Consider the following 19056-nt stretch of genomic DNA (forward strand, 5'->3'; position numbering starts at 1 on the left):
GAAACAAAAGGTTATGAAATTAAAAAAGAAAACATTTGATTGGCCAGATCTGGTTTTTTTTTCCTTTCAGAAAGTAACTGTTTGGGAAATTGTTTGATACTTTGGCTTCCCATCCAGATTCAGGATGGGCAAAATGTTTAAAATTGTGAACATTTTTGTGAGACTTCCCATTTCCTGTTCAGCCTTAATTTTGTTTTCTTTTAGTGATCGATCACTTTTCATCACACTCCATCTTCACACTGACTTTTTGACTTATTAGCATAACCATGAGGACTATCAGACTTATAGGTATTTAACTTTGAGTGCCAAATCCAGCCTTCATTGAACAGAATGCAAGTTTTGCAACTGATGTCAGTGGGATCAGTATGTGACCCTTGGTTTTCAGTTAGCCCCTCTGGTTTTGATTATTTTGGTTTCACTTTTATAAACTTTCTACTTTGTTAATTACTTTCCAGCAGCGAGGTGCCCAGAAATGAAGTATACTGAAAAAGCAAAGCCGCATCCAAGAACATGTCCACTTTTTTGAAATTTTTTTGAAAGAACGGAGATGTTCTTTCACTATCCCTGTAAACCTCATTCTACAAGGGATAAGGGATGGTTTGAAAAAGCAATTTTTTCTGAAATTTGGTGCCGTATTGACGTGCCAAATTAAAAAAAAGCCTCTTTCGAAATTAAATCGAAAAAAGATACCGATTTAAGAGTGCAGTCTAGACATAGCCAAAGGGACCTCTACAGGTCATCAAGTCCTGTCCCCTGCACTCATGGCAAGACCAAGCACCATCTAGAATATCCCTGACAGGTGTTTGTCTAACCTGCTATTAAAAATCTCCAATGATGGTGATTTCACAAACTCCTTAGGCAATTTATTTTATTGCTTAAACACTCTTACAGGAAGTTTTTCCTCATGTCCAACATAAACTTCCCTTGTTGTAATTTAAGCCCAATGGTTATTGTCCTAACAGAAGTCACTGTTACCATTGTAGTTACCCTGCGACCATACAGAATATGTCCATTACCTATAAATGATTCCTAAAGTAGAATCTGATTGAACTCCCCTTACTATCTCTTGCAAGATCTCCACTGACTTCCATCCAAGATAGATCAAGCCCTTTGTTGATCCATGCGTTGGATATAGTTATCTCCCCATAAAAATGTTGGCTGTTGAAGAATACATTTTTCCCTTGCAGAAGAAAATATGATGTAGCCTTGAAAGATGCCCCCATCCCATTGAATTACACTGCAGGGCAAGAACAGTTCACAAAGTAAACGAGGAGACCTCTGGTACCTTAAAGACTAACACATTTATTTGTGCCTAAGCTTTCATGGACAGGAACCAGTCATCAGATGCATCTAACAAAGTGGGTTCCAGCCCACAAACGTTTATGCTTAAATAAGCGTGTTAATCTTTAGGGTGCCACAGAACTCCTTGTTGTTTTTATGAAACATACTAACCTGACTACCCCTTTGAAAGTTCTTAAAGTGTTGATATTATGAATCTAGTGCTGTATCTTAAAGCTGACTTTCTGTTATTGACATGTTGGAAGGAAAGATTAATTTAATAAATAAATACATGCATTGTTAAAATGGCTCAAATAATGGACATGGCTTTTATTAACACAGCTCTGTCTTTAATACAGCCCGGATTGTGCTAAAAATGGCAATAAAACAGATACCTGCCCCCACAATCCCACAGCCATTACTGCTGCTTACTTGGAGAATGGCATGGTTTGGAAACTGCAAATTCATCAATTTGTTGGGATGCTGGTACTCTCAAGGAAGTTAAGGACCAGATTCTCAGATGAGTTAATCTCACTTAGGTCACATCTCCACTTAGCAGAGGATTGATGCTCTGGCAATCGATCGTCCAGGGTTTGATTTAGTGGGTCTAGTAAAGACCCACTAAATCAAACACTGAGGGTGCCCCTATTGGTGCCAGTACTTTTTACTGGTGAGGGAAGTTGATGGGAGCATTTTTCCCATCAACCTTCCACTGTGGAGACAGCACCAAGCTTGGCTTAAGGTACATCGATTTAGCTACATTATGTTTGTAGTTGGAGTTGTGTACCTTAAGCTGACCTTCTCCCTGCAGGGTAGACCTGGCTGCCAAGTAAGCCACTAGCCTGCTTTGGCACTTTTGTCAGTCTGGTTGTATCTCTCTGGATCATTAGGTGCCTTCTATGTGTAGAACAGTGCTGTAGCTCATCTCCTTTTAGCTTCTCCCTCATCACATGAGTTACATCATCTTAAACCCTTACCTGTTATTGCTGAATTTGGTATGAGAAAGGGTGTTTGTTTTGTTTCTGTCCAAGTTCCCAGTGACTAGACACCTACATCGCAAAACCCACTGCCAAATTCACTTTGTAGGCTTGATTCACCATTGCCTCTTGCCTTGGCTAACCATTTATAGCTATGTACAATAGGGGTACGATATGAGCAAATCAGAGCGGTCAGCCTCTTTGAGCTGATGTCAGTGACTGCTCATGGTGAATGGCAGTACAGAATCAGGCCTAGACATTGAGCTGCCAACTCCATAATAGGTACATGGACTGAACTAGACCGCCTGTGGGTTGAGGAAGGCTGCCGCCTGCGTTGTGATGGTTTTGTGGCTAAATTGGGAGCTTCATTCTTCTGAAATCAGTTCTAAATTCACACAAATCTGCAAACAAATTCACGGTTGATTTGTTGGATGGAAAGGGTGGGAAAAGAGGAGGGCTGAAGAAAGGAATGCAAATTGCATCCATATGTGAAAATGGGACTTATACTTCCCGGACCCACCCAAAGCTCAGTGAAGTGAACTGGGAGGCTTTTCAGAGATTTCAAGGTACTTTAGATTAATGTTCCCTCTAATCTTTTCCATCCATGTTTGGAATAAATTTTATGTGCACCGAGGCATGTGCCAATGTGCACCACCAGTTGAAACAAAATACGTGGTTGTGGGTGCTTTGCTAATCAGAGGGATGGTATTTGAATCTCTTCGGAGTGGCTGCATAAGCACCCAGCTTCCAGACAACACTGCTTTGAATCAGACCCTTACAGCTCTCCATGCCCAAATGGTACCCAAGTGAGCAGCTGACAGTGACAAGACCCAGTAGGAGCACTTCTTACCTATTACCTTTGCTGCTCCTGCTTCTCTGTATGAGACAGAAGCCTTTGGAGCAAGTGTCTTAGCAGAACTGGCACATATATCGAATCTGCTTAGTCTGGGCTGTTAAGTAAGTTTAATTAATTTACTAAGTTAATGTTCCAGTGCTAGCAACAAAGCATCATTGCAGTCAGCTGGGGAGCAGGAATTGGAACCCTAAATGAGCTCATTTTTTCACAGTTGGAATGAGGGACCAGTTAGCCAGTTGTGTGGTTTTCCAATTTCTCAGCTTGCCCTAAGGGAGTAGAAAGTTATTCATTCCCCATTGCTAAGTGTGAATAAGATAGGGAAAGGGGGGAAGGGGGATCCAGACAAACCCTACTCAGTGTATGCTTCCATCTTCGACTCTCGCAGCGTCAATTCCTTAGTCCTTGTCTGCACTTACCTCCTTCCCTTGGTACTGGAAGAGCATTTGCTAGCATTTATAACTGTTTTCTGAAGCTGAAAGGCATCAGTGAGAGATATTTACTGCATGTATTGTCATCAGGAGGGTTTGCAGATAAAGGGTGGAGGGGAAACAAATAAACAATAAAAGAATGGAAACAAAATTACAGAAATTTGCAAAGTTTGACAAATGGTGGGCAGGAGTTGCCACAAGCTAATGGCTTGCAATGATTAATAAGAGTAAAAATAATTGCATTTCATTAAGATTGATGACACCCCATTTAACCTCCCTTCTCGTTTCAGCCCTAAAGTGGAAAGAGATGAAGTTCTCATCTATAATAGCTCCTGTAACATTACCATGGAAACTGAGGCAGAGATGGAGTGTGAGGGAGCTAATCAGCCAATTACCGCCAAGATTACTGAGATACGGAAAAACTGGGGCCAGAACACTCAGGTATAATCAAATCTTTTTTACAGACTGATTCAAACAGCTTAAAATTAAATTTGTAATATTGTGTACATTTAAAGGAAAAAAACAATTTAGTCTGAGCAGTGGCAATATATAATATTAAATGCTCTCCAACTTTGAATAGCAGTTCTAATGCACAGCAGATGAATGAATGGTTAACTATGGTTAATCGTACATTGATCAAATATAAATGAGGTCTGCCTTGTTTCTTTTAACTTCCTTTATAGCTTATGCCTTTGTTTTCATTTTTTACTCCCCCTTTGTATGTACAATTACTAGCTCTGTTCCGAAGGTAATTTTCCCTTCTTTATAGCCCTTTCTCAAACATCTCAGCTCAGGAGACTGGGTGTTCTGTGTCACTTTTGGAACCTTAACACGAAGCAGTGGCTTGGTCCAAATCTCTTTTGATGCATTTATTTGTATCAATTTGCCATTTGAAAGGTGGGTTAGTGTGTATGAGGAGAGATGAGGAGAGAAAGGGTTGGAGAGAGAGAGAGAGAGAGAGGAAGTATGTGTCATAATCAGGGAACAATATTTATCCCTCCTGCACCTTATAAAAAACTGTCTCGATTTTAACTGCAAACCTGTGAGCCACTGTCTTGATTTCCCTCCAAAATCTCCAGGGTACAGCACTGAAGTGGGAGAGAACATTACAGATGAAATAAATTCATCATAGCTGCTGAGGTGTAGGTGGTGAAGGGGGATTGGTAAATGTGAGATGGCTCTCTACCCCTATCCTTGCCCTAACTGTTGTTCACCTGCCAAATAGACTGGATGGGGGTGTCAGGCTGTATTCAAAGCCGCTGTTCTCATGATAGTGGGAATGGCTTACGGGTTCAAGCACGTTTGCCATACATGAGTTTGATTCACTTTTCACGTGTGCTAGGGTAATACTCCCTTCTGGAGTCAGGGGAGTTATAGCCACATAAAAAGCTGGGTGAGTGAGATGAGGCAGCCCCCTCAGTCTATGCATCAGCATCAGTGGTGCCCTTTATGCCTGCTAAATCCTCAGATAAACAGAGTATTGTGAAATCTCCAGAGCATGGATGAGACCTAGGAAAGAGATGTCCTGCTTGCTCTGTGCTGATATTCAAGATTTTGTGGTAACTTTTCACCCTGGTGTGCTTGGTTAAAATTCCCATCTCTCTCTCATTGTGTCATCTAGCTGATGGTCTCCTCCCCAGAAGGAGCTGCACTGCCGTGGCCTAGTGATTCCTGTGTTTATTTAGAACCAAGTTCTGAAGCCCTTACTAGGTCAAAATTCTTTGTTATTTGCAATGCCCTATTGGATGAAGGGTGTTAGTTAGTAGTGCAGACTAGTTAGTTAGTCTGTTAGTAGTGCTGAATCTCTTAGACTAGTATTTCTCAACCATTGGTCTCAACCTTTAGGGGTACTCAAGAGAAGTCTGGGGGGCTATGTCAACACAACTGAAATTTGGAGAAAACTGTATTTTCATTTTAAGTTTTACAGAGCTTTATTATTTTTTTACTTTTTAAAGCCAAAACTTTCATCGCCCACCTGGCTATGATTAAGTTTAAACAAATGTGTTGCAATGGTTAAAAAAAAAATGTGTCTGAAAACTAGGTACTGGGGGTACTTACAATTTTTGGGCTTTTTTTGAAAAAGGGATACTTTATTAAAAAAAGGTTGAGAAACACTGTCTTAGACCATGTCTACACCAGGCAACTATTTTGCACTGTTTAAATTTGACTTAATTACTCCCGATTTAATACATTTGAAGTTGTGCCCACACTATGGGGAAGCTTTGAAATTAGTCCGAGACAGTCTCCATTAATGTGGATGTGCTACCTCAGACTTAGAGCTCCCGGAAGCACGGGGGACTTTGAATTAGTTTTAATTTCTCTGGAGAGTAGTTATTTTGAAATAGCGGTACTGGAGCATCCACACTATTGTTATTTCGAAATAACTATTTTGTAATTAGTGTTATGCCTGATGAAAAGAAGGAGTACAGATTTCAAATTAAGTGGTCCATTATTTCGAAATAACGGGCTTCTTAGCATGGATGCTCTGCTTATACATTCGACCTAGGGAGGTTATTTCAAAATAAAATTCTAGGGTAGACCAGGGCTAAGTGATATTGTTACTCCCTAAAAATGTTATAATTTTGTGTTTGCTCATTGTTTTAAGACTCAGTCGAGGCCCATAGTGCTCAGCTCTGGAAGACGACATGACACCTTGCTTTCCCTGTCAGTGCTGTCCACTTTCATGTTGGCACACATTTCCCTCAGCTTCTAGCCCTTTGCAGGGGCCAAGATGACTCCCTCCCTCCCCACCCTTTTTTGGTTTACTCCCTCCTAATCACAATATCAGTAGTTTGCTCAGCAGAGGGAAAGCATTTTAGTTTAGCACTGCTGTGGGGCCAACCAGGCGACCTCTTCAATACAAGTTTCATCCATGTGGCACCTACTCTGTTTTTTCTCCTCTAAATGCAGAACGCATGAAAACAGAATATAAGAATGGCCAGACTGGGTCAGACCAAAGGTCCAGTTAGCCCAATATTCAGTCTTTTGAAAGTGGCCAATGACAGATGCCCCAGAGGGAGTGAACAGAACAGGGAATCATCAGGGGAACCCTCCCCTTTCTTCCATTTCCAGCATCTGACAAACAGAGGCTAGGGACACCATTCCTAATAGCTGACTAATAGCCATTGATGTACCTAACCTCCATGAATTTATCTAGTTCTTTTTTGAACCCTGTTAAAGTCCTGGTCTTCACCATATCCCTGTGGCAAGGAGTTCCACAGGTTGACTCATTCCCATTTGTATCGTAAAGTACAGGTAATGGTGTAGGTGAGCTCCCGGTTGGCATCAGAACTGCTCCATGCCACACAGAACTGTGTGCCATAGACCCTGCAGTCCCAATGTTGAAAGCAGATTGTTCTTTGACTGGACAGTTTGAGGCCTGTGCTTCAGGAGCAAGAGGCAGATCCCAAGTTCTGTCTCTGCTAGCGGCCATGCTCTGCAGCATCGGAAACCTCAGGAAGTCCTAGCTGGCTTGAATAAACCGAGAGCGTGGAAATGTGCAGAAACAGGGACGCTTGGGGTTTCGCAGCATCTTGACAGTTGAGTTTTTGTTTTGCTGAATGAATCCAGAGGCGTTTTGGAAGTAGGCCTCATTTTATCCATCTCCCACAAACTGGAGGGGTGACGGTGGTGGGAGTGGATGTGTGTGTGGGAGTTCAGATAAATGGTTTCAATTTTGGTCCTTTTCTCGTTGGCAGCATCCTGTTAAGATTTATGACCCAGTGCAGCGTACGCATGCTTCACGGTAGAGGTTTAAATCATGTCATGTGAACCGGCCTTTCCTTTCCACTGGAAATAATGGTCCCTAGCTTCAATATCAGACAGTAAAATGCATTAGCAGCATCTTGTGTGTTTGGGTAATGACACTATTAACAAGCGGCACAACCTACCAGAGCAGTCACAGCTGGGACTTCACCTCTCCCCAGGAACACCTTACCCTTCCATTGCCCCTTTCAACTAAGGATCCCCAAACGCTTTGCAGATGTTAGGGTTGATCCCCAACGGCTGGAAATCTGTGGAGCTCCACAGACTTCATACTCTGCTGATCTGCTCCAGCTAACTAGCTGGCCCATTAGAGCAATGCTCACATCTGCACAGTGGGAATGGCTAGATGCCCCAGTTGTGAACACGGCCCCGTTGTGCCGGGCTGTGAGGCAGACACCTAGTAGGAGGCAGGCCCTGCCCATCCCAGAGAACTCCGAGGTTGTGTCTAGACTGGCCAGTTTTTCCGGAAAATCAGCCGCTTTTCTGTCTACGCTGGCCGCTTGAATTTCCACAAAAGCACTGACTTCCTACTGTAAGAAATCAGTGCTTCTTGCGGAAATACTATGCTGCTCCCGTTCAGGCAAAAGTCCCTTTTGCTCAAAGCTTTTGCGCAAAAGGGCCAGTGTAGACAGCTCAGATTTGTTTTGCGCAAAAAGGCCCCTATTGTGAAAATGGTGACTGTGTTTTTTTTTTGCAGAAAAGCACGTCTAGATTGGCACGGATGCTTTTCCGCAAAAAGTGCTTTTGCGGAAAAGCGTCCGTGCCAATCTACACGCTCTTTTCCGAAAATGCTTTTAACGGAAAACTTTTCCGTTAAAAGCATGTCCGGAAAATCATGCCAGTCTAGATGTAGCCCGAATGTAATAAGAGGCAAGATGCAACAAGGAAGCATGACACACACCGTTGGGAATGAGAGTGAGGGCAATAAAACTGGGGTCATGTGGTTGTAAGAGCAGCTGTGAAACAATTCATGATGGCTCCAAATATCTCTTTAGTGAGGAAAACTAATCTGGTAGCGAGGCATATGCTTGTGATATGGGTTCAAGTCTCTGCTTTGCCACAGGCTTCCTGTGTCTTGGACACGTTGCGTACCTTTCCGTGCCTCAGTTTCCCGACTTTGGAATGAGGAAAATAGCCATGCCTAGTGCCCTACCCTACAGAGGCATTGTGGGCATAAATACCTTAAAGACTGTGATGGGCTCAGTTATTATGATGATGGGAGCAATATAAGGGCCTGAGAGATTTGTAAAATGATCAGTAAATTAAATCATCTCATCTCAAATGATGCATGAAGGTGGGAGAAAAATTTCAGACATCCTTCCTGGAAGAACTGTCAGTATTTTCCTACCAGCCCTACAGAAGCATAGATGTAAGCGGGGTCAGGGTAAACTCTATCCGGACATCTGGTGGTGAACTGTGGCAAGTGGTGCAAAGAGACTTCAGGGGCTGAGTCCAATTTGCATAGACACACCCACCCTGTCTAGTATGTGCTCACAGCAGCCCAAATGGTCACTTTGGCTACTGTGGGATCCCCAGTCTCTCTGTTATTGAGGCAGGGGGGATAAAAGTGTTGTTACCCTCATTAGGTGAATCAAGTACAATGGAATGGTGGAACTGTTTATGACAGAGGGATTCGCCATAAACTAAGTAGCACTTGCTAGACAAGGGGCATGGGTTCCAAACCCAGTCAAATTGAGAAAGGCTGGGGATAAGTCTCTGTACCTGGTGGTGGGGCCCTGTCTGAGGGCCTAAACAACACTGATTGAATTCACTGTTGCTGAGGGGAGCCTGGTGCTAAGCTGCTGGGTTACTAGCAGAGCAGCTTGCAAGGGACATCCAGCAAGCGGACAGCAGAGCGGTTTGCCGGGATGACCGGTGAGTGCAGCCAGCGGAGCACAGTGGCAGGAGCTACCAGCTAGCAGCCAGGGGTGTGGACTGAGATGGCTGGCAGAGCCGGATAGTGGAGGCAGCTCACTGGATGGCTGGTGGAGGTGGCTCACTGGACAGCCAGTGGAGCGTGGCGGAGTGACTCACGGAGTGACTCACGGCGGTGGCAGAACCCTACGGAGAGGCAGAGCCATCGTCGGAGCCACCAGCAGACCACGTAAGGTGTATTGATCCCCGCCCCTCCAGGTTGGGATGGTAAAACCCTGCTGGGTAAACTTTTGAACCCTGGGGCGGCATGAACCCAGGGCAGAGACTTTTGGGGTGTTGGACTTTTGGGACTTTGGGGGGGGGGATTTGGGGCTGGTGGAAGGGCCTTTGCTCATGTTTGGTCTGTAAATCCGAGTTGTGGTGTTTCCCAATTTAATGCTGATGTCGGTTACCTCATGTTATTAAAGATTTGCTACTATACTGAGGCTCTGTGCTTGCGCGAGGGGAAGAATTGCCTCTTTTGAGGCACCCAGAGGATTGCCTCTTTTGAGGCACCCAGAGGCGTATGTAAGATTTCCCAGGTCACTGGGTGGGGGCTCGAGCTGGTGTTGTATTACCTTGTTGGGAGGAGACCCCTAGATACTGAACCCGGCCCTTGCTGCTATTTACTCGGCCTGGCAGAAGGGCTACATAAGTAAAACAGTCACTGATTGGCTGACACCTCAGAGGTGTCCCAGCAGGGATAGGCCTTGAAGAGGGATTCGATATAGGCTTGCGTGCAGTTCTACTGATCAGTTCTGCAGGCACATGCCAAGTGTGAGGAGGTCCTGGTCAAGAGAATTTTAAAATAGGGCCCTCCTCCCCCCCGCCAAGTTAGCTTGGTGAGAGGAGAAGCAGCCTGTCTCTCACTGCTCCTGGCATTACCCAGAAAAACAAAGTAGGTTTAGTATCAGAGGGGTAGCCGTGTTAGTCTGAATCTGCAAAAGCGGCAAAGTATGTTTTGCAAAGTAGGTTTAGTTCCCTGCCTGTAGGAAGGGTTGGGATACTAGTAAATCCAAGATCTTCCTTCCCCTGATCTACCTAGTGAGGCTACGCCTGCAGGGCCTTGCCTACTGAGTCTCCAGAACACTCTGGGGTTAGGTTTAATGCTGCAAAGCAATTATCCTCCATCTGGTGGGACTTCACAGCCTCTCGTGCCACCCCAGGACTGAGCCTGTGAAGGTGCTTCCAAATTGCTTTGCTCTCTCGTCACAGGACCTCCTCCCCAGTGGTTCCTCTTACCCATGTCGGATCCATCTGTAAGGGTACGTCTAAACTACATGCCTCCGTCGACGGAGGCATGTAGATTTGTGTATTCGAAAAAGGGAAATGAAGCCGCGATTTAAATAATCGCGGCTTCATTTAAATTTACATGGCTGCCGCGCTGAGCCGACAAACAGCTGATCAGCTGTTTGTCAGCTCCGGGTGCTAGTCTGGATGCTCCCCTGTGAAAATGAAAGCCTTTTATCGACATCCCCTGTAAACCTTATCCTACTAGGCATAAGGGGAATGTCGATAAAAGGCTTTCAGGTCGGCGCGGCGCGTCCAGACTAGCGCGCGGAGCCGACAAACAGCTGATTAGCTGTTTGTCGGCTCAGTGCGGTAGCCATGTAAATTTAAATGAAGCCGCAATTATTTAAATTGCGGCTTCATTTCCCTTTGCCGATCCGTCTAATCTACATGCCTCCATCGACGGAGGCATGTAGTCTAGACACACCCTTAGGTGGAGCGCTCCCACCTGCTACTAAACAGACTCCCAGTAAGTCACATGTCCCTAACTGAAGTAGTAGCTTTATCCTGAATGAAACCATTCAAAAGGGTGCTCACGCAACAGCCCCAAACCAAAGAGAGCTACGTTTCTCAGGGATGGTCTAAAAATGGAAAGCAGGTGGAAAGATTGTAAAATATACTAAAGCAATCCTGCGGCTTCCTGACCACGACTTCCTCCCCCTAGACAAAAAGACATGCTCAGCTGTTCACTCTAGCTGAGTACACACATACCCCAAACACTTAAACAGCAACCGTCTCTTTTGCAGGGTGGTGAACTTGGCTCTTTGGTTTAATGGGAAAAGTGCCGTGTTTCCCTGCTTATGGCTTTGTGCCGATCTCCACGCAAATGATCCCAGCAGTGTCCCGAGTCCCCTTTTTGTCTTTGTGTGTGAGCCCCAAGTCTTCCCCTACTGCAGAAACCCTGGTTTGAAAGGTCACCAGATGCGGATCCCCTGCAGATCTGCGTGAATGAGACCCAGCTCCTGAGCGGGTGAATGTCCTCACCGAGTACTTACTGGGGAAGTGGTAGCCCAAAAAGGAGAGAAAAGGAAACCCCATTGTTCTGTGAGCACCGTTCCCCCCCCGGTTCCCTTGAGGCAGGACTGTGTGCAGCTCACACAGGCCTTTGCAACAGGACCTAACCGGGTTAATCTGCATACAACCAGCTGCCGTTCCCCTGAAGCATTCACCACCTCCCTCCCGGCTCAGGGGCTGCTGGGAACTGCCCAGGCGTGTGCTGGTCATGGCTCCCTGTGAGGCTGGTCTCAGGGCTGTGTGCTCCCAGCGCTCATCCCCTCAAAGCTGCTCCACTCACTTCCTTTTACTGTCTCTCTCTTCTTCCCTGGCCATGTGTCTCTGACCTCCCTACTTCTGCCTACAGTCTCCAGTGCTGTTGTCCATTCCCTTCTCCAGGGGCCTGTCCTGCTGGGCCTGTCATTGTCTAGGTTGGGTCTCCATGCTCTGTGCTGACCCTTGCTCCACTCCCTGGCTCTTGCATTACACTGTCCCATCCGGGCATTCTGTTATAGCACCTCATGCCACCTGGGGCTGCTCTCACCGTGTCCTTTTCCCACAGCACGTACAAAGACCGGGACCTGACTTGAGGCTCCCAGATTGGCCCAGCTGCTGGGGCAATCAAACTGACTTGAGGGAGGAGGGAGGGACTAGCTGCTTCCAATTGGCCCTGTCCTGCAGCTCTCTGATTGGCTGAAGGCCCTGTCAATCCCAGGATCTTAGATACCTTACTCAAGAAAAATTCTCACTGAAGGCTGTGAGGCATATCGGCTTATGTAAATTATCATAGTTCTCCCAGCTTCGGTGGAGCTGGGACACTTTACTAGAGCTGATAACTTGCCCCTTCAGGATTAGTCCCCAACCTATTATTTTAAAACCAGTCTTGGGTTTAGCTGCAGATTTCTGATGTCCCAAAGCAGGTGTAAGAGGTGGAGACCTTATCCCATTGGTTGTGAAACTCTAATCCCAATGACAGTGTCCTCATATTTCATGGTGTTGCTTTGGCCCTTTTGAGAGCTCAGAACCAGTCAGAAATTCCAGGTTTGTGTTTGACTGCCCCCGAGGGGGGGCCAGAGATTTTTTGAACGGAGGGATTTTATTTCAGATTCCCATCTACTCATCTGTATCGTGTTTGAAATACGTGACAACATGTGATTTAATTAGGTCACGCATGCAAAGTAACAGGCCTCTGCGCCAGCATCCTATTAGCATTTGTAAATTGCTCCATTATTAACTGCGGAAGAGCTGTGGAATTTTTTTTGTATCTGTATATAATGCAATTTACCCTCCTTAAAATAGTAATAAAAAGCCTTGATTGTCTGTCCCGTGGGACTTAATTAGCTCACAGTTTCATGATACACTGAGCAATGGCAAGATACCAATAAAAAAAATGTACCAGTGCTCAATTGCTACCTGTCCACTTTACTTCTGGTGCATAATGAGTTGTCAGCCACCGTGACACTGATGAGATGTGTAAAACATGCTGATAACACAAGGAGAGGATGCTCATGGGAAGGTTGGACCAGACTTGGGCGTCTCTGAACTATTATGCTTAGTGAGCCTTCAGATTATTATTCCAGATCACTGGACCAGACCTAATCATCATGCAAGCATGCTGTTTGAGCAATGTTTTGCTTGTACTGGTTTCCCTCCTCCCCTGGCCCAGATGGGTGGTATAATGTATGTTGCAGGGCACATGCCATATATATTAAGTCAGTCGTTGGAAAACCTAACGGGTATGGTAGTGGATTTGCTACAATCCACCCCTGGAGGGGATCCCATTAAGGAATAGAAGGCTAATAAAAATAACATGCTAGATAAAGATGCCGTACAGGAGTACAGCTATGCCTGTGTAAGATATGCTTCCTCTGGCTTCGTTTTAAAGGGGAGGGTGTGCCCGGCCCCTTCTTAGGCAGGATTTTATGCCTTGCAGGCCCCTCACCAAGTGTTCCACATTCTGAGTGTCTCAGTCCCTATGCGCAAGGTCCTCTCGTGATGTCCCTACTCCCCTACAACAGTCTAGCCTTGTGGCCACAGTCAGTACAACATTCCTTCTCTCAGGATACCACCCCCTTCCCTCAGGGCGGTGGGGCCTACTGGCCTGAATCATTTATCGCACCCTTCACTTAGGGCAGTGAGGCCTAATGCAGTCCTCCAGCTAGAGCATGCCCAGCAGGGCTGTGGGGGTGGGGGCTCGCTCAGCTAGGCAGCCCCAGTTCACTTTTTCATGACCAGTACGGGGTGGTACACCTCATCTCAGCAAGAATAAGGGAAGGATGTGAGATTTAAATAGAGGCTTAGAAAGATGAAGATCGGTGATTTCTTAGGTCAAAGATTCATACTGTGGCTGTCTTTAGACTGCACAAGTTGGGTGCCTACCTTGGTCACTTAAAGCTGAGGTCAAGCAAAGATTGTGGTTGACGTCTCCTACTTAGGAGATCTGGATGCTCAGCTTCCAGTCACTTGAATGGGAATTGGGCCTCCAAATCTCTTAGCAAGCTCTGCTATAGGCTTTGCTTTTGTATTACACTTACCCGACCTCTTTAGGCCTCTCATTTCCAGGGAGCCTGGTCTCTGGCCAATGTTCTGGCCTGCTCTGCTTTAAGGCTGAGGTGGGTGAAAGCCATGGTATCCCTCCAGAGTGTGAGAAACTGCCTGTGTGATCTCCTCCATCCAGCTTTTTTTGGGTCAAACACAGATAGTTGTTAGGCTGGCTTGGACCAGTTGTCAGGCTGATTTGGCATTTGAAACAAACGGCCAAACCACCCGAGTGGGCATTCAGCCACTTGGGAAGACATTGGAGGCTAGTGGGTCTGAGTTAAAATATAATGCCATGCAGATTAAATTGTAAATATGATTTAAATAGAGCTACCTGCTTCCCCTATAGCAATGACCAGGAAGAAAAGTGCAAATCTGTATAGAGCTATGAAAACGGTATCTGTTTCATTGTCTCTCTTTTTTCAGACCCACTCTCACTTCTCTTCAGTGGGCTTCAGGATAGAGTAAAGATGGTATAAAGCTACCTTTGTCTTACATCCCTACCTGTGTATCACGCTGACCAGTAGTGGCTCATTGTTTCCTTGTACTTCTCCATCTACCTGTCTGCATTCATTTGGTGTGTCTTGTCTAACAATTTGACTGTATCAGAGAGGTAGCCGGGACTCCTTGCCTTAATTTGACTGTAGTAGCTGTATTGGGGAGGAGAAACCCACACAGCAAAAAAAAAAAAAAAAAAAAAAAAAAAGGATATGGTGCATTACATAACGAGGCTCTTAGGTTTCCTGCCATGACTATCCATGCACCTGTTGTGAAACCGCTAACTACAGCAGTTTTTGATGTGAATCCAGGAGAATTTATAGCTCCTTGTCTTGTATGGCTAAGTATAGCAGTCAGGGTTCACTGGTGTGGTGTCCTGAAAGCTCTCCTGCTTCTTCAATGATGGTAACTGTTTGGCTGCTTGTGTTTCTGAATTTGCTCGCTTGTTCGCTGTCAACCATGTGCAATTAGTCAACACAACAGACTCTGAGGGTACATCTAAACAACGTGTTATTTTTGAAAGAGGATATGCAAATTCTGTGGAAATTTGGATATCTTCTTCCAGTCTCACTTTTGAAAGCTGTCTGATTTTCTAAACTGTTTTTCGAATTTCTGATCTCATTTTCGAAAGTCTACACTACTGCATTAATTACTGCAGTGGCTGATGCACGCACTATCCTCCTTCTGTCGGTGATGCATGTCCTCACCGGGAGTGCTTCCACTTGAAGAAGGGCAGGGAGAAGGGGGGAGATGAGCCATGCAGCTCCCTACTGGGAGTCCAGCTGGGTGCAGGAGGCGGGGAAGATGCCCAGGGCTTCTTGCCTCTGGTGGGGATTTCTGCAGCAGGAGTCTGTATGGCTGCTGTGCAGGGTAGCAGGAACATAGCAGGGAGCTGGGATGCTGGGGTGCAGTAGAGCTCCTAGTGGGGAGTGGGAACCCAGAACCTAGGTGGTAGCTCAGTTTGGAGCAGAGACTAGGCAGCAGCCTGAGAAACAGCTTTCTTGTCAATTTCACAGCTCTAATTTCAGAGCTGTGAAATTGACAAGAAATACAGCAAAGAACTGGCCTAAGGAATGCAGTGTCTACACAGACATGGTGTTCCCCTAACTACCCTGCTATAAGAACTGCGCTCTTGTTGAAGTGGTTTTATTATCTCAGCATACCAGGGGAATTACATCAGCAGGAGGAGCATTTCAGTGTGTAAGCGTTTACCATTCTGTCGACCAAAGTTGACTTTTGTTTACAAAACTGTGTAGTGTGCAGAAGGACTAATTGACTTGTTTAAAGCCACACAAGAAGCCAAGAAAAGATGTGGATGCAAGTCACAAAGGCCCTGGGTTTGCTCCCCACCCTTGGGATAAGCCTTCCTTTCCCAACAGGGCCTTGTTCTTGTAGGGGGATGGAAGCCAAAAGTGACAAGGACTGGGGGCAGATCTGTCAACAGCCATCAAAGAAGAGCAGATAGATCCCTTGTTTCAGCATATCCTATTGTTGGGCAGGTTGGCTGAAGACTGTATTCCATTCACATCTCTCTCACTGGCTCCCTGTATAACCTTGGCCAAGTCTCTAGCAGTCTGAATTTCACTTTTCCCATCTGTGAAATGGGGCTAATGACACCTCACTGCTTTTCAATTTTACCCCTGGACAGGACTGTCCGCTAGACTGTGCTTAGTAGCAACAGAAGGCTGGGTCTCATGCAGTCCCAATCCTTCTGTAGCAAACATAGAAGTGCCAGTTTATACTGATATGAAAACAACCGGCCTCCCCAAACTCATAACACATTAATATTATTGGGTTTGTCCCATTTCCCTTCTATCTCTTCCATCATTCCCTTTTCCTTCTCCTCACCTCCACTCACACACACAAAAGAATCAAAGCAAGGGAGTAAGGGTGGTCTTGTGATTAACATGCTGGCTTAAGACTCAGGAGCAGGACTGGTTGAAACAATTATTATTATTATTATTATTATTATTATTACTAATAATAATAATTAATAATTTTATTACACAGACAGATTTTTGTAAACTGATTTTGCAAATACCTGCCCCTTCCCCCAGCATGATTATTCACTTTCTACATTTTGTAACTTCTTCTCCTGGCTCTGGCAATGGCCTCCAAGGGGCTCACTATTCCCTAAAAGATTTGCAAAGCACTAAAAAAAGAAAAAGTCCTATTGTAAAAAGACCCAAGCCAAATAAAGCCAGTCTGGGGGGGTTGGGGGAGCAGATGCTATCAGCGCTGACAGAGGTACCTTCTGCAAGGTTGTTAAGTGGTAGAGAGCCAAGATGGCTGTGGCAGTAACCACAGGCAATGTGAAGAGATAAATGGTTGACCCTAGCCGGTGTCAGGTTAGGATTGATGCCACTATCAGCCCTAGTGCCTCTGCAATGATTTTTTAAAAAATCTCTGATCGAGTGTGTTATCTAGTTAGTGGCACAAGGGCAATAGCCCAGAGGGAGTGGGAAGAGGGAGAGGGAAACGAAAAAAAGGTCATTCTGGGAGGACAATCTTTGTCCGACTAAATGAGGGGGAAAAAAGTCCCTGCGCAGAAAAGGGGAAGTAAATAAATACTAAAAGTGGCTGCTAGGTGTTTGGGAAAGGAAGACGTGAAATTGCTTCTTTCTCCATTTTTTTTTAAGCGGGATGGGCCTTGGGCAGCAATGGGAAATTTAGGAGAAGGGCTGGAGAGTTTTTTTTTTTTTTGCTTGAACTTTTTGCAGCCTGATCTACAGCTTTAACTCTTTCTTCACTCCATGGGGAGCAAAACCCAAAGGTTGATTTGGGTCTTGCTCTTGTAACGCTGGTGGGCCCCAGGCATCTGTGGGCGGAATGGAACCTGAGACCGCAGGAGCCTCTACCACGTGAGCTAGAAGCCAGATTGCTCTCCGCGAAGGCTGTAGAGCAGACTCCTTAGTCTCCCTGTAAACGGTCTAAGTGTCACTAGCTGGGACAGTGCGCCACACCCGGGTGTGTGGGTTACACTCTCACAACCCTTCACAAGCACTAATCCATTGACTACACAGGCCCTCACCCTGCACTTGACTCCTCCTGGAGCCCTTGACTAATGAGGCCCCACACTGCTGCCCGGAGGTCTACCACTGTAGAGTCCTTTACAGGATGGGGTTCCTGCCACCAGCAACCCAAAGCCCATTGAACCTTCCTATTGATTGCAGATGGCTGTTGGAACAGCCCTGAGTGAGTTCAGAATGAGCCCCCTTGTCTTATAAACAAATTACTTCCCCTCCCCCAGAGAGAGGTCTGTCGATGCTACTGCTTGTTCAAAGGCGCTTCCTGGGATCGGAAAGCAAAACGCCACCCTTCCCCGGGAGGAGAATGCTGAATGAGGCCACATGGGTTCAGGAAATGGACTGAAGGGCTGCGGGGGGAATCTGCTCTCCCATTGCTCTGAGGCTGTTGCACGGAGCCTCACTGTGACAGCCCATTTTCCTACGTAATTGTGACAGAAATTCTGAGTGACTCGTTCGGTATTAAGGCAAAATAAATAAAAAAAATGTCTGAAAATGTGGCTTTGATTCTCCCTCCCTTTGCCTGGCATGTATGTTTCTTTATTTATGGCATTTATTAGCCGAAGGCAAAGGCCAAGCCCCTCCCCACCCTCCTGAATTCAGCAGCAACATAGGCAGGGCCCCTTAGGGTATGTCTACATAGTGTTTTGGGCCTAGCTACCCCGGTTTGGTTGGTAGACTCTGGTATGTAGGGCTCGGGCAAGCACTCTAAAACTAAGGCTATGTCTAGACTGCAGGCTTCTTTCGAAAGATGCTCTTTCGAAAGCATCTTTTGAAAGAGCATCTTTCGAAAGATCGCGTCTAGACTGCAGGCGGATCTTTAGAAAGAAAAATCCGCTTTTTCGAAAGAGAGCACCCAGCGAGTCTGGATGCTCTCTTTCGAAGACGGCCTCTTTACATTGAAGAACGCCTTCCTTCGAAAGAGGAACTTTCGAAGGAAGGCGTTCTTCCTCGTGAAACGAGGTTTACCGCCATCGAAAGAAAAGCCGCATTCTTTCGAAATAATTTCGAAAGAACGCGGCTTGAGTCTGGACGCAGGGGAAGATTTTTCGGGAAAAGGCTACTTTTCCCGAAAAAACCCCTGAGTCTGGACACGGCCTAGGGGTGCATCTACACTGCACTCTTAGCTGGAAATAAGTGACACAATTGGAGCTACACAAATTGCGTAGCTTATTTTGAGTTAATTTTGAAATAGCTTGTTTCATCCTTTGGCGCTGTCAACGCAGTGCCAAATTTTGAAATAAACCGCTATTTCGAAATGTCCCTTAATGCTTGTGGAATGAGGTTTACTGGGACGTTGGAATAGCGTGCCCGTTGTTTTGAAAGCTATTTTGAAATAAGGGGTGTGCTGTCAAGACACGGAATAGATATTTTGGGACACCAGAAATATCCTGAAATAGCACCACAGTGTAGATATACCTTAGCTGTACAGACAGTACTTGTGATTGCGACATGGGCCCTGAAACCCACCTTCTCCCTAGATGTCTGTCAAG

The 19056-nt window shown here is 45.6% G+C and overlaps 1 protein-coding gene across 12 annotated transcripts in view; it reads left to right on the plus strand.

The window, feature by feature from the left end:
- The window catches only part of PKHD1 (PKHD1 ciliary IPT domain containing fibrocystin/polyductin), a 409604-nt gene that overhangs the window by 99093 nt on the left and 291455 nt on the right, over positions 1 to 19056 (plus strand). For all 12 annotated transcript variants that reach the window (XR_012902469.2, XM_075923353.2, XM_075923339.2 and 9 more), the window contains one exon: positions 3830 to 3980. Coding sequence is in view for 11 of the 12 variants with exons in the window: in XM_075923353.2 (XP_075779468.2) it covers positions 3830 to 3980 (151 nt within the window). In the remaining variant the exon portion in view is untranslated. The remainder of the gene's footprint in view (positions 1 to 3829; positions 3981 to 19056) is intronic.

This window comes from Pelodiscus sinensis, chromosome 3 (genome assembly GCF_052426305.1).
Source record: "Pelodiscus sinensis isolate ZL-2025 chromosome 3, ASM5242630v1, whole genome shotgun sequence".
Lineage (NCBI taxonomy): Eukaryota > Metazoa > Chordata > Testudines > Trionychidae > Pelodiscus > Pelodiscus sinensis.